This window comes from Glycine soja, chromosome 15 (genome assembly GCF_004193775.1).
Source record: "Glycine soja cultivar W05 chromosome 15, ASM419377v2, whole genome shotgun sequence".
In the NCBI taxonomy this organism is placed as follows: Eukaryota; Viridiplantae; Streptophyta; class Magnoliopsida; order Fabales; family Fabaceae; genus Glycine; species Glycine soja.
This window is the reverse complement of record NC_041016.1, coordinates 4,245,054-4,259,448: the sequence shown is the minus strand read 5'-3', so window position 1 is coordinate 4,259,448 and position 14,395 is coordinate 4,245,054. Positions and strand designations below refer to the sequence as shown.

The window sequence follows — 14,395 nt, the reverse complement described above, 5'->3', positions numbered from 1 at the left end:
GTGATAAGTCTTTAAGTGTCATTTTCTCCTTGAACACCAACACTTCTCTTGCAATGATATGGAATGTGTTTCCGGGATACATGAGTTTCATGGAGTCTCTCTAGCTAAGAGGCAAAAGTGCGAGGAAGATGTGTTCTATGTGACTCTTATGCCACCTTGAAGACATCTGACCTGTCAAGCTAATGACATTAAAGAAGTGTTTACTGGGAGACAACCTAGGATTTCTTACTTAATTGCATTGTGTGTTTTTTTGTTATTTCTTAGGATAGTTGTGTTCAATTTATTTCAATAATAATGTGTGCTTGCCTTAGCTCTAGAAGGTTAAGAAAACTGTAGGAATGTCTTGCATGAGTGAAGTGATAAGAAGCGACCAAATGCCTATACAAGTTGCTTGGCCAGGAGTCCAGCTTCCCTCTATCGGGGGGAGACACCTCTAGTGCTCTTAATGATGATGTTGCAGATGCTCGAGCTGATGATGATTATGTTGCGGACATCACTATTACTCAAGAAGCTTAGGATCCAAGGCTCACATAGGATTGAGACCCATTTTGATTAAGATTTTTTTTCTTTATTTTTTTTTGTTTTGTTTTTATTTTCGTTCGTTTTAATTTCTTGCATTTAGGATAGTTTAATCTCAACAGTTTAATTTTAGTAGTTTAAATTCAGTCATTAATGATAGAGAAGTAGGAAGTTATGGTTGTATCACATTTTTAGTGAATCGATTGCATGAGTGAAACTAACTATGTACTAATGAGTATTTTTGTGAATTGTTGATTCTTGTGCAAGCAAGTGTCAGTGTATGTGATGGAGTGTGAACTAACAGTACAAGAGTGAAAAGGTTAGCATTTCTGACATAAAAGCATGGAATGAGAACTTTCATACTTCAATGAAAACCGGTGAGTTGTGTGATCTTTAAATTGTGAGAGAATAATTGGTTTTAATTTTCTGATTTTGCATGATTCTTGGATTGCTTGAAATGCATGTATGATGTGAAGATGATCAAGGCTTTGTTTGTTATTTTTTTCAACTACTTAGCCAAAAAGTCATCCTGTGAATGAATGCATCCCTTACACCCTTTTTGAGCCTAATGTAAAATTTTGGCATTGGAACCCAAGTCCAAAATATGATATTTACTAACTACCATTTCTTAGGTTGTAGAAGAATATTCATGGATTCAAACACATTTGTCCCAAATTTGGGAGAATATTTTTAGGTGATTTTCTATTGCAGAAAAATAAATAAACATCACAAGTTAAATTGAGTCACAAAACATAGTTTTACTCCATCCTAGCATGAATGTCTAGTTTCATTTGCAAAAAAAAAAAGAATAAATTAAAGAATAAAAGCTAGTTCTCAAAATAAACAATTATAGATATTTGAAATGAATCCATTTTTTACAAAATTGTCCCCGATTAAATTTTAGAATGAAAAACCCATATTTTTAGACAAAATCCACAAAGAGAGATCTATCTCTCTTGAGCTAGTAATAGTGATGACTTCTCTTTTCTCAGTCACCTTTTTTTCTCCTCAATCTCATTGTGCTCTCTTCAATTGTTAACTTGATCATTCTATGATCATGTTTGATTCTAATTTAAGGAGTGAAATGTGGAAGAAAAGAGTGAAAATAAATAATTGTTTTAGGAAGTAACTTCCATTTCTTTGAAAATGCCTTTGAATGTGGAAATAAGAAGTGAGAGAAGTATGATGCATTAATTTCATATTTCTGGTTATCAATATAAATCTATTTTAAAACTTGTTTGATATAATATGTTAATGGATAATATTATGAGAATTATTTTTAAAGTTTTATCACTCTTTTAAAATAATATGTTTGATAAATTTAGAGTTTAATAATTATTAATGAGCAGGTAATATAAAAGTTTTAAATTATCAACTAATTAAAATTATTTAAAAAATAATTAATATAAAATTTAGTAAACTTACGTGTATATATATATATATATATATATATATATAATGATTAAATGATAATATAAAAGATATTTACATTATAAGTACACACATTTCTTTTTATAAACTTATATTTCATTTATTAAACTTAATAAATATATTATATTTAATACCATTTAAAAAAATATTTATTTATATTTTATAAAAGTACTGTATTAATAACATTAAATAGTATGATGTGTTAACTTCCTCCTCTTTAGATTATAAATTTTTTTAACTAATTTTATCTCATTTTATTATTTTTAAAATATTTTTTATTTAATTGAAATTTTAGTTTTAATAACTTTTTTTATTCTTAATATAAAGTTGAAAAAAAGTTCATTAATTAAGATTAATTTAATTAAATATAATTCGTAAATTGGTATTTTCTTCTTCTTATATTATAAATTAATCAGTATACTAAATACTGATAAAATGCATATATAAGTGATTAAAGTGATTAAAGAAGTGTAGTAAAGTCCGTGAAGTGTGAAAAAAGGAAGAGGCACAGAGAGCAGTGAAAGAGAGAAAGGAAGAAAAGAGGGAGGGAGAGAGGTTCGGGGGCCATGTAATTGGAAAAATGGAAGCATCATTGAAGTTGGAGTCCCTTGCGTGCATAGACTCCACCACTCTCTCTCACTCAGAGCTCCTCGCTCTTTCTCTCTCCTCTCTATGCTCCACCCATGATCTCCTCACTCCCAATATCGACCCCGCCCTCTTCAACCAGAGCACCGGCTCCCTCCGCCAGACCTACTCCCTCCCCCACTCCTCCCCTACCGCCCGCCGCCGCCGCCTCGCCGGCCTCCTCCCTTCCCCCAAGCTCCCTCCCCTCCCCGCCCACGACCCCGAAAACGCCGAGAACCGCCTCATCATCGACTACCTCAAACAGTTCATCAGAGACGACCCCAATTTCGACCAAGTCGAACTCGCTCCCCCTTCCCTCCCCCAACCGAGAATCCAGAGGAAGCGTGGCAGAAATCCCAAAGTCAAAGTCCACTTGGATGACTGCTACCGCGGCATCGACATTGTTAACCAAAACGGCGTCTCTGTCGATCTCCAACTGTTGGCCAACTCCCAAGACCCCTTCGCCGAGGAACTCAAGAGACGCACCGAGGGTTTGCACAACGAAGAGGAGCTGTTAGGGTTTCTGAGGGACTTGCCGGGCCAGTGGGGGAGCCGGAGGAAGAAGCGCAGGATCGTCGACTCTGCGGATTTCGGCGACGTCTTGCCGCTTAGCTGGAAGATTCTCCTCGGTTTGAAGAGAAAGGATGGTCGCGCATGGATCTATTGCCGCAGATACATTAGGTTTTCTTCTTCCTTTCTCACTCGCTCATTTTCTTTTCTTGCTATTTTTGTTCCTTTGGGCTTATTGTGTTTGTGTTTCATATTCCCCCGCCCCCGCAGCCCCAGTGGACAGCATTTTGTGTCTTGCAAAGAGGTTTCTTCCTATCTGCAGTCTCTTTTGGGTAATGGTGATGCACAGTTGCAAATTAGTCGGAGGACTGAAAATGTAGTGCAAGAACACAAATTGTCTGCCGATAATGTTAGTACACGTATTGTCTATTTGTAAATGATTTAGCTCTCTAAGCAGTTTAGAGGATAAAGTGCACTTACAATCGTTGATTAGAATTAGTTACAATCTTAACTGTTGATTTCTTAATTAATGGTTATTATTATTGCACTTTATCCTCTCTGAAGTGTGTATCCTCACTTTAGAGGATGCAAATATGTTAAATGTTTTTGTGGAGATTTATGGGCTGTGTTTGCTTGTGGTGCAGTCTGCAGCTGTTACCAAGGAGCATCAAGATGAGATGCAGATTGTTGCTGTGAACATGGCTGTGTCTGGTTTGTCTGCTGCTAATGAGCGAGTGAAGGAGGTTGCCTTGTTGGGGATTGAAAATCTTGCGGATGTGCAGATTCATGACCTGTTGGAATGTCGCAAGTGCAACATGAGCTTCAATGAGAAGGATTTGTACTTGCAGCACCTGTTGTCCTTTCACCAGAGGACGACAAGGCGGTACCGGCTTGGTTCGTCTGTTGGAGATGGAGTTATAATTAAGGATGGCAAGTTTGAGTGCCAGTTCTGTCATAAGGTGTTTCTTGAAAGGCGTCGCTACAATGGTCATGTGGGGATCCATGTTAGGAATTATGTGAGGAAAGTTGAAGATTCACCGGGTCAGCCAAATGTCCAGGGGACAGACGACAAGTCTCCAGTCAGGGAGGACTTTCCTTTAAGGATATCTAAGATGGATGCCCTCATTGAAATTGCTCAGAACTCTATTATGGAGGATACTGTCACTGAACCCCATAGTTCAGCTAAACTGAATAGGATTCCTGGTTCAGATGCTGTTGGTTACTTAGATCAAGATGGAAACTCTGAGTCTCCAGTCAGTGAACAGCAAATGGAAGATAGCATGACTGGAAAAAATGTGGATCATGATTTGGATGAAAAAGTAGAGGAAATTGACGATGATAACCATGCGATTGATGTAAAGATGGTTACTTTTCTGGATAACATGGGTTTGTTATCTGTAAATAACCAAGATGTTAATGCACCTGAGACTTCTTAGGTAAAAGATGATGTGCCATTGACTATTGAGGAACTGGATCAGTCTGGGATGGATTTGGATGACAATTCTCAAAACTGTTTACTTCCTTTATCTGAACATCACATAATACCAGAATCTGAAAAGAGTGAAAATTCTGTATGTGCTAATACTAAGGGTCAATTTATACTTGATGAAGGCATCAGTAACAAGAGTGAGTTGGAATTTAGTTTAAATGGCTTGAAGGATGTACCTGTTACTGTTAGCACTAATGTCCAAGAGATGGTAAGGCCAGCCTCTGAAGAAAATGTGGTACACTCTTGGGATTTTAACTCCTCTATATCCACAGAACAATCTTTGGGTTGTTTACCTGCATTCAACTCTGATGAGGTATAAAGCATAACCTATGGATGCCTTTATTTTCAGGGTTCCATATATGTTGAAAAACTGAGGGAATAGTCCTGCACATATTATATCAAGGTCCTCTTAGAAAGTGATTAATTTGAGGTCTTCTGTATGTGCATGCACATGCATGGGATGTGGACTACTGTGCTAATTTTCATCTGTGTCTCTGAATGTATTCTGGTTTCATTTTGTATTCAACCATTACTGTAATTTTTCATTATTTACAAAGCTCTTGCCAGTTGGCACACATTCCTGATTTCAACAACACATGCGGTTTTGTAAACCAGTTTTGTTGTCTGAGCAGTTATTGTTCTGTAGTGAATTTTGATCCTTTAGTGTGTTTTTCACACAATTGTTATTGCTTCTGTGCAACACTGAGTATGTATATTTTTTTCATCCGTAACTATCTCACTTAAACCTGCTATATTGCTACTCAATGCAACAGTCTTAGGGCATGTTTGGATTTCCGTTGGGATAGTTTCAAAAATATGGTTTCAAAAATATGTTTGAGAGTAAAATCAGTTTGCGATTAGGTTTGGTTACCTTCAAAAGTATGTTTGGGCATAAAATTCTGTCTGAAAACTAAGTTTTGGAGAAGTAAGACTTGGGATACTTTAAAATTTAACTGGTTTACAAACTTTAATCCAAACATGCTTTTAGTCATTTGCTCTTTCAGCATCTGTGTCCTCTAAATGAACACATGAATTACAGAAGCACACTTCTTTGTTTATTAATTGTAGATTGAGTAACATGTCCATTGTTTCTGAATCCAATGCTGGCTTTCCATGTGGATTTTAATATATTATTCTTTCTCATCATTCCTTAACATATCATGTATCTTGAAAGAGAAAAATAACAAATTTCTTTATTTGGGGAGTTGAAGGAATTGTAGGTCTAACCTGCCTTTTATTCTTTCTGAGACTAAAAAATGCTTGCATATCTTAAATGCCCTGTTAACAACCCTGCCATATCTTGTGCTTTTCTTAAATTTGATGTGTACGGGAGATTTGATGAGAGTTCTAATTACCAGGTGATAACCATGTGCTTGTGCACTTGAAACAACCTTTGTCTAGTACATTTCTTGTTTTTGGCTCTTTCTTTAGTTGAACTCTTGCTGAAAGCTAATTATGATTATTGGAATCTAGCATCATTAACTTCAAATTCTCTTATGATCAATTAGCTACTACCCAGCCATGATGCGTCTCAACTGGTTGGTAGTGCTGAACTTCACCTTGAAAAATTCTTCTTGTTGCTCATTGACAGGGAGGAAAACAGTTTTGCAGTGTTGATCATGAACATGATAATGTCAAGGGGTTCCAGGAATTGAGATTTGATGAAATAGATATTGTTGAGTATGATTTTTTCCTGATGTACCAACTGAATTGAGAAATAACACAGTGGTGGAAGGGACGTATGCATCCCCAGTTCAGTTTGAATCACAAGAAGTTATGCTAAATATTGGTGGCAGAAATCAGCTTACAACTGTGTGTATGGTGTGGAATAGAGTTTGACCATGATGCTGTTAATTCTGAAATACAACCAGATTCTGTTGGATTCATGTGTCCAGCTTCTAAGGCAAAAATCTCTGGTCAAGTCAATGTGTTGGACTGTGGATCCCCGAATGCTGGCTGTCTATAGACTGGTAATTGCTGATTCTCTGTAGATTGGTTTGATTAGAATGGTTTCTGTTATCTTGTCTCCTAATTATGATCTTCTCTTCCAAACTGAGGGGAGAGCATTATTCTAATATTTCAAACTTCCTAATTTGGTTTTATACAGTTACTCAAGAACCAAGTGATGAGCAAAAAAGCAGTCATACTGCATAGACCAATATATATATATATATATATTAAAAAGACAAAACAAAAAAATTGAAGTTACTAAAGGTGGGAAATGCGAGGGGAGAGATTCCAATATGATTTACCCTTTCCAGAAGAATCTATTACCAATATGATTTACACTTGTTATCGTTTGTACTTGTCACAACTGCAGAGATTTTAGCTTTGGCAGCTGAATGATATTCCAAAGATAGTAAAAACAGATGATCTAGAAGAAAAAAGCCAGGATTTGGAGGTTGATGGAATGCTCAATTATAGATTGTATCGTGTTATTTTTTATTAATTTCACCTCGTATGTTGTATTGTCGATTTGTCGTACATTGCCCCGTTCATTCGTATAGAAACCGATATTCAGTACTGTATTGTTTTCTTTTATCCACAACACTGCTGTAATAGTGTGCCTGGGGCTTTCATCTTGAACTAGGTACTAAACTAACGAGTGTATTCCCCAATTACACCAAATGAAATATGAACATCAGAACATATGTATACGCAATTTAGGCCCGTATATATATAGTGAGTATACTGTACTATCTCCGTCTCCTTCCCATAACAATCGTTATGTAAAAATAAAAAAGTTGTCATCAAATAATTGTCATTTTATCTTTTTAATATAACATTAATTATATTTTTTTTACTTATATTTCTTATAATATTAATAAGGGTTTGAAATTAGTGTGTTAGAATATTGATTAAAGAACTAAAATGAAAAAATATTTAGTGTAAAAATTATAGGAGAGCCTAAAAATAATCATGAGCATTGTAATTTTGAGCAATTTAATAAAAACTTTTTTCCTTCTAGTTTTTAACTAATACCTTAAAAGCATTAGTTAACATTTGTTCATTAAAAATATGACTATAAAAACAAAAAATGAATTAATGATGATAAAGTTGATTTTCTAAAATTTAATTTTTTTATCTATTTATTAATTTCTTTTTGTATATGTAAAATTACTTAGAAAGACAATTATAATGGGACGATTGTAATGGGATGGAGGGAATACTTCTTTGCGGTCGGTTTGTATAACAATTGAAATCTTATTGATTTATATAAATTAAACTCTATAATGAAAATTTATGAAGATTGAGAAAATAGTTAGAAATGAACGAGTCTAAACGCTAAGGAAATTGATAGGTATAAAAGGAAACGTTATGAAAAGTAGTTATTAAGATCAATGAAAATAAAGAGTTACGAAGATTAAAAGAGAAAAGTGTATAAAAAATTGTCTTTCTAAACCCGTAATATAGTCTAGTATATGAAAGTAACAATTAAATAATTAATGCAAAAATTTAGAGTATCTAACTGAGTCATGCTTTATTAATTATACTTAACAAATAATATAAATAATAACCTAGGATTGAATGATTGATAAGAAAACCTTAGTATTGAATGAATGAAATATCATAAATAAGTCAAATGTTTAATCTTTTGCATGCATGCGTAAAAAAAATCTTTCGCATGCCAAACACAGTGTTTTGGCCTTTCGGTGAATGCAAAATGTGAGTTTTTTTTTTGGTACATACAAAATGTGAGTTGATAATTGAAATATTAAAGGACAAGTGATTTCTTCTTCGGGGTGATAGAAAAACGGTAAGTACTAATTATATTTGCATTGAAGGTTTGTGCAAAACAAAATCTTCAATGCAAGTATAAAAAGAATATAGACAGACAGGAAAGTGGATGCAGTTTTGGGCAGCTAAAGAAACAGTTAGGAGCATCTGGTTCCTGATTAAGTAGCGAGAACAATGGGTAAAAGCTTATGTTGGACGCAAAAAAGATGTGCCACTAATAAAAGGTAGAGTGATAATTTTTCTATGATAAATACTAATTTTTCAGTCTTTCTTCTTTACATCATTAGTCTTGTCTCGTATTCAACTTTTGGATTGGCAATAGAGTTGTCTGAGACCCGAGAAGACAGCGGGAATGGATTCCTCATTTAATTTGGCTTTTCTTATCAATGGAAGCCCATGCATGCACATAGATAGATGAAAAGTGAAAACTAGTCTCCTCTATATATCCTTGTCGTTGGTTACACGTTTGGCCTATAGAGAAAACTAATTTTCAAAAAATGAATGGTAAACATAAAACTGGATCACGGAGAAAGAATGTTCCTTTCCCCGCAAACACTAGTACAACTCGTTGCCTTTTTTCTTCTAAGATGAATAGTTCAAAGCGTGCTGGGGAAGCAAAACTTACCTGCAGTGGTTGCCAACGCAAGTTTCTAGTACCTACAATCACAAATGCATACCGTTGCTATAAATGTAATAGTGTCACCAATTCCACTATAGGTTCTGAGCAATCAAGGAAAGACAGTGGAGTCTTCAAACATGATCAACTGAATAATGCTTACCCAAATGGAGCTTTGCTGCCACCTTCAGCTAGTTGTTCCTTGTCATTATCCATGACGATGGGTAACAAGCGTGCAGTTATATGTGGAGTTACATACGGGAAAAGGAAATTCAAGCTAGAAGGAACCATTAATGATGTTAATAACATGAAAAATCTACTTCTTGATAACTTTAAATTCCCAATTGGGTGCATACGTGTCCTTACAGGTATCTCCTTCTCTCCTTTTCTAATTGGTATGTGGATTTTATACGATTCATTTCAATTTTATTTATTTATTTATGTTTTCTGTTTGTTTGAATGCATAACAAAATAAAATCCAAAGCTCCTTATGAACAACAATTTGACACTTCTTCTCACTAGAATGCATATGTACCTGACTATCTTCGACTATATTATAGCAGATGATCAATATATCTCTATTGAAAGTCTTTAGTATTATGCTATTGTTGCGACTTTGGTTGAACCAATTGCATGTAATTTTTTTGTTAAACTATACTATTTTAGAAATTTTAAAAGCAAAATACACCTGCTTCGTAGAAAAGCGGATTGCTCTGAACTTTCCCAATGTATGAATGCTAAGCAAGCATACAAAGTGCCAACTTTAGTAGTGACAATGAAAGATACAGATTAATTTCATTCCAAAACTTGTAAATTGCAGAAGAACAGAAGGATCCCAATTTAATTCCAACAAAGAAGAACATACTGGATTCCTTAAATTGGCTTGTGAAGGACTGCCAGTCAGAGGACTCATTAGTCTTCTACTTCTCAGGACATGGTTTGCAACAACCAGAAGATCGCAAAGGAGATGAAATTGACGGGCTTGATGAAACTATTTGTCCTGTTGATTTTTTGAGAGAAGGAATGATCACTGACAATGAAATAAATTCTATCATTGTTCAACCACTCAAGCAAGGTGTCACACTTCATGCTATTATTGATGCTTGTCATAGTGGAACAACACTTGATCTTCTGTATCTTTGCAAAAAAGAAAAGTAAGTACATATTCAATGATTTCTTTCATTTGATTTTATGCTTCTATTCCAAACTTACTCTTGCCCCTTGAAAGCCAACTAATTTGTCCCTTTTGCTTGCTTGCAGAGGCAGTTGGAAATGGAAGGATAACAAACCACCTCATAGTAAAGAAACTATGACAACACAAACAAATGGTGGACTTGCTATTTGCCTCAGTGCTTGTGAAGATGGTCAGATGGCTGCTGATACTGCAGTAAGAATCTTGGATAAATATTTTCATCTCCCCTCTCTGTGGTGTAATGCAATGCAATAAATTGAAGATACTTTCACATCTTGAATTGAGTTGTGACCAACCTGTGCAGGCTTTTGATGGAAACAGGTTTAACGGTCTTGTGACCTATCTTTTCTCACAAATAATTAGAGATAATCCTGAAATAACATATGGTGGTTTACTAGAAAAGCTACATCAGGAAATTGGAAATATCCATCAAAGCAAATTCTCCAACAGCATCTTGAAACGTATTTTTCACCGAAAAATTGATCAGGTAGGCTTCCGTCTTCTTTAGGTTCTATTGCTTTTAAGTGTTATGAATTCAAGATTTTGTTTAGCGGAAATACAATTGAATTGTCTTCACTAGCAGCCAACCTTCTTCATTATTGGTCATAACATTATTTTACCTCATATAAATGCATTTTTTGTCTCTAATCTAGTAGCCTAAAGCTTTTAAGCAGAGTGTAAAATATCTGACAATCTTCAAAAATCCTGTTTAAGTGGATTTTATCCTTCCAATGTACTATAAGATATATACCATTATAAAAAATTGTTATGTGGTTTTCTTGCATTCGAGCATTGTTATCTTCACACTACAGCAAGGGCATATCAATATGAATTGTGAATCACAACGATAAAAAAAGTTTTAGATTCTCTAAAATCGATGATCTTCCTTTTCCATTTCTAAAGCACATAATCTTATTCTATCACTTAGTAGCATTTGTGCTTTATGCCCAAAATTACATCATCTATGATATGATATGTGAAAGGAGCTAAATGTTCTAAATGTTATCTCTTTGAAGTAGCATCAAGAATTTATATCAACTTTTCTTTGTGTATCCAACTCATCCAAAATGCATTATATATCACAATTGGGTTGTTCTTGATTGCAATTTTACGATGAAATTGGATTTTTTTCTTTGGCGCATTGCAGGATCCTCATTTATCATCGTCAGAGAAATTTGATATTGCTACAAGAATTTTTAAATTGTGAGCATGTAAGTTGGTCAAGACAATTCTCTCATTTGTTAATTGGTTGGTAAGGTCAGGACAAAATATTATTGGCTATTCATCATAGCTATCTCATGACAGAAGAAATAAGTGAATAATTAATGATAAAATTGAATTCCTAAGATAGAATAAGTCTGTACTGATTACGTGTTAGTGGATATTTGATTTGTGTGATCATAAAAATTCGTGTATTTGTGTGACCGTGGTTTATGATTAGCAACAAATATTAGCACCTTTGCATTTAGTATTGAGTAGACCTCATACAATAATTGTCATAGCTTTATCCTATCTTTTATTTCAATTCTTTGACAATAATTACAAAAATTTTTTGAATTTAAAGAATCTTCTTTCAAATCTTATTTTTCAGTTATTAAATCCCTTTATTTTACCACGTTCAATATTAATAATATTAATAAATATTTGTTTATTTCAATTTAAATATTAGTAAATAAAAAAACACCAATTTAGTATTAAGATTACTATATAGAATATATATATATATATATAATATAATATAATATAAAATATACAAAGAAATTTGCCCGCCTCCAATATATTTGATAGTATCTCCCATAAAAAAAAAACATGTAATACCTATTCTAATGGAAATTCCATCAATTATTCGTTTATAAAAAAAATAATTGAATTGACTAATTTTCTTATATTTGTAATTAAAGATATATCATAAAAAATATCTATATAACCACGATTATACCACCAATCATATATGATATTTTGAAAATTATTTGCAACATTTTCATTAAGAACACTTTTTTCAAATAAATTTAATAAATTCAAATTTTATAAATATTAATAAAACGGTTTGTAAAAAAAAAACGCTATAAATATTCCTATAAAAGTTAGAATCACCCAAAAAGTTGCATTGTTAAAAAATTCATGCCAATCCACAAAATATTTTAAATTTTTATTTAAAAGGTTTATAAATGGAATTAACAATTTTAATAATATATTAAAATATATTCCTTTGTAGCTAAAAGAAATTCGTATGATGTTAACTAATAAAGTAAAGAGCACTAAAAAGAAGGATAGAAAATCGCATATAGTATACGGATTTATATTAGCAAGACCTTATTTATAAAAAAAAGAATATGAAAAGTCTATGCAGTTTTCGGCAGCTAAAGAAACAATTAGGAGTATCTGGTTCTAGTGAGTGAGAATAATGGATAAAAGCATATGTTGAACGCGATTGAAATGTGCCACTAATTACAGGTAGAGTTTTATTTTCTATGATATACTTTTATCAATCTAAAATTCTATTTATTCTCAAAATCTTTCTTCCTTATATCATGATTGTCACCTGTAACCCAAAAATTTTGGATTTTTTTTTATTGACTAATATTATTCATTAATTTTTTGTTAATAAGAGGATTGAATCTGTGATTTTTTTTTTCTTCTTTCTTAGTCATCTAACCATCCTTGTATTTCCTAAATTTTGGATTTGATAGGTTTTAGATTGAGTTTCTATTCGATTAATGTTTGAAGAGCGAGGTAAATGTAACTTAAGTAACTTTGTAAATGCTAAAATATTTTATTTTTTGTTGTGTTGGATTGAGGCAATCTCTCCGCTTGAAGTTTCTTTTACAAAGGTCAAAGTTGTCAATCCTGCAGCCTTATCTTAATTGCTCAATATACATATGCTATATGTTTGGCCTGCAAGAAAACTAATTTTCAAAAAATGGATAAATCTGTAACAACGAGAAAGTATTATTATATTCCCAAAACTGCAACTCAAGGCTCTCTTTCCCCAGATATCAATACTGGGGAAGCAACACTTACACTTGTACAACTCGTTGCCTTGTTTACCCAAAGAAAAAATAATGGGCAAGAATTACTAGCCTGCATAGGTTGCAAACAAGAGTTTCCAGTACATCCAAGAACAACTGCATACCGTTGTTACAAGTGTCATCGTCTCAGCAGTTCAATTTCAGGTTCTGAGCAATCAAGGAGAGACAGTAGGGTCTGCAAACATGATCTACTGAATAATGCTAACACAAGAATGTCTCCTTCAGCAGGTTAACGTTATTCCTTGTCATTATCCATGACGATGGGTAACAAGCGCGCAGTTATATGTGGAGTTACATTCGGGAAAAGGAAATTCAAGCTCAAAGGAGCCATTAATGATGTTAATAACATAAAAAATCTACTTCTTGATATCTTTAAATTCCCAATTGGGTGCATACGTGTCCTCAGGTATCTCCTAGTCCTTGAGTCATTTTCTAATTGGTATGTGAATTTCACATGATTCATTTCAATTTTTTTTTTTCCCGTTTGTTTGAGTGCATAACTGAAAGCTCCTTCTGAACAGTAATGTGATACTTCTTTCTTATGACTGGAATGTATAAATATGTATCTGACTATCTTCGACTATATATTATAGTAGTAGATGATGATCAATATCTGTATTGGAAGTTAAATTGTAGTGATAATGAAAGATGCAGATTAATTTTATTCAAAAACTTGTAAATTGCAGAAGAACAGAAGGATCCCAATTTAATTCCAACAAAAAAGAACATACTGGAATCATTAAATTGGCTTGTGAAGGACTGCCGGTCAGAGGACTCATTAGTCTTCTACTTTGCCGGACATGGTCTGCAACAAACAGAATATCATGAAATTGGATTCTTAATATACAACAAAATCTTGCAAAAAAAGAAAGAAAGAATAAAGTCTGTACTGATTACGGGTTAGTGGAGATGTTTCTACAACAACAAAAAAAAAGATTAAAAGCGCAGGAGTGCAGGACTTTATTAGGCTTGTGTATAGTAAGCTTCAGTTTTGTTTCACTCACCATTTTCTATGTAAATTGAATACAAAGGTTGTAATAGTGACTCCTCCAATAGTTATACTTCTAAAAAAAATAAAAAATAATGGAGATCGATCCTTCATTTCGTTTTCACACTCACATATAAAATAAGAAGAAACGTTAACAATACATTTTTGACATAACTATATTTTAAATCTCCACAAATATGATATTGTCTAATTTTAGTCTTTACAAAATTTTGTAGTAATATTACTTTGTAGATCTGAT

At 33.3% G+C, this 14,395-nt stretch overlaps 1 protein-coding gene and 1 pseudogene across 2 annotated transcripts; both read left to right on the top strand.

The window, feature by feature from the left end:
• The first annotated feature begins 2,428 nt into the window (after window positions 1-2,428).
• Window positions 2,429-7,249, top strand: LOC114387606 (annotated as a pseudogene).
• Window positions 7,250-8,595: 1,346 nt separating this feature from the next.
• LOC114386287 (metacaspase-1-like) lies at window positions 8,596-14,234 on the top strand. Of its 2 annotated transcripts, XM_028346247.1 has the most exons (6): window positions 8,596-9,295; window positions 9,748-10,081; window positions 10,188-10,314; window positions 10,424-10,606; window positions 11,267-11,330; window positions 13,835-14,234. In XM_028346247.1, the coding sequence occupies exons 1-5, from the start codon at window positions 8,809-8,811 to the stop codon at window positions 11,324-11,326; spliced, it is 1,191 nt and encodes a 396-aa protein (XP_028202048.1). In that variant the 5' UTR covers window positions 8,596-8,808; the 3' UTR covers window positions 11,327-11,330; window positions 13,835-14,234. The 2 variants fall into 2 exon arrangements, with proteins under 2 accessions (XP_028202048.1, XP_028202047.1); XM_028346246.1 differs by lacking the exon at window positions 13,835-14,234 and having other exon boundaries at window positions 8,597-9,295; window positions 11,267-11,590.
• Window positions 14,235-14,395: the final 161 nt, after the last annotated feature.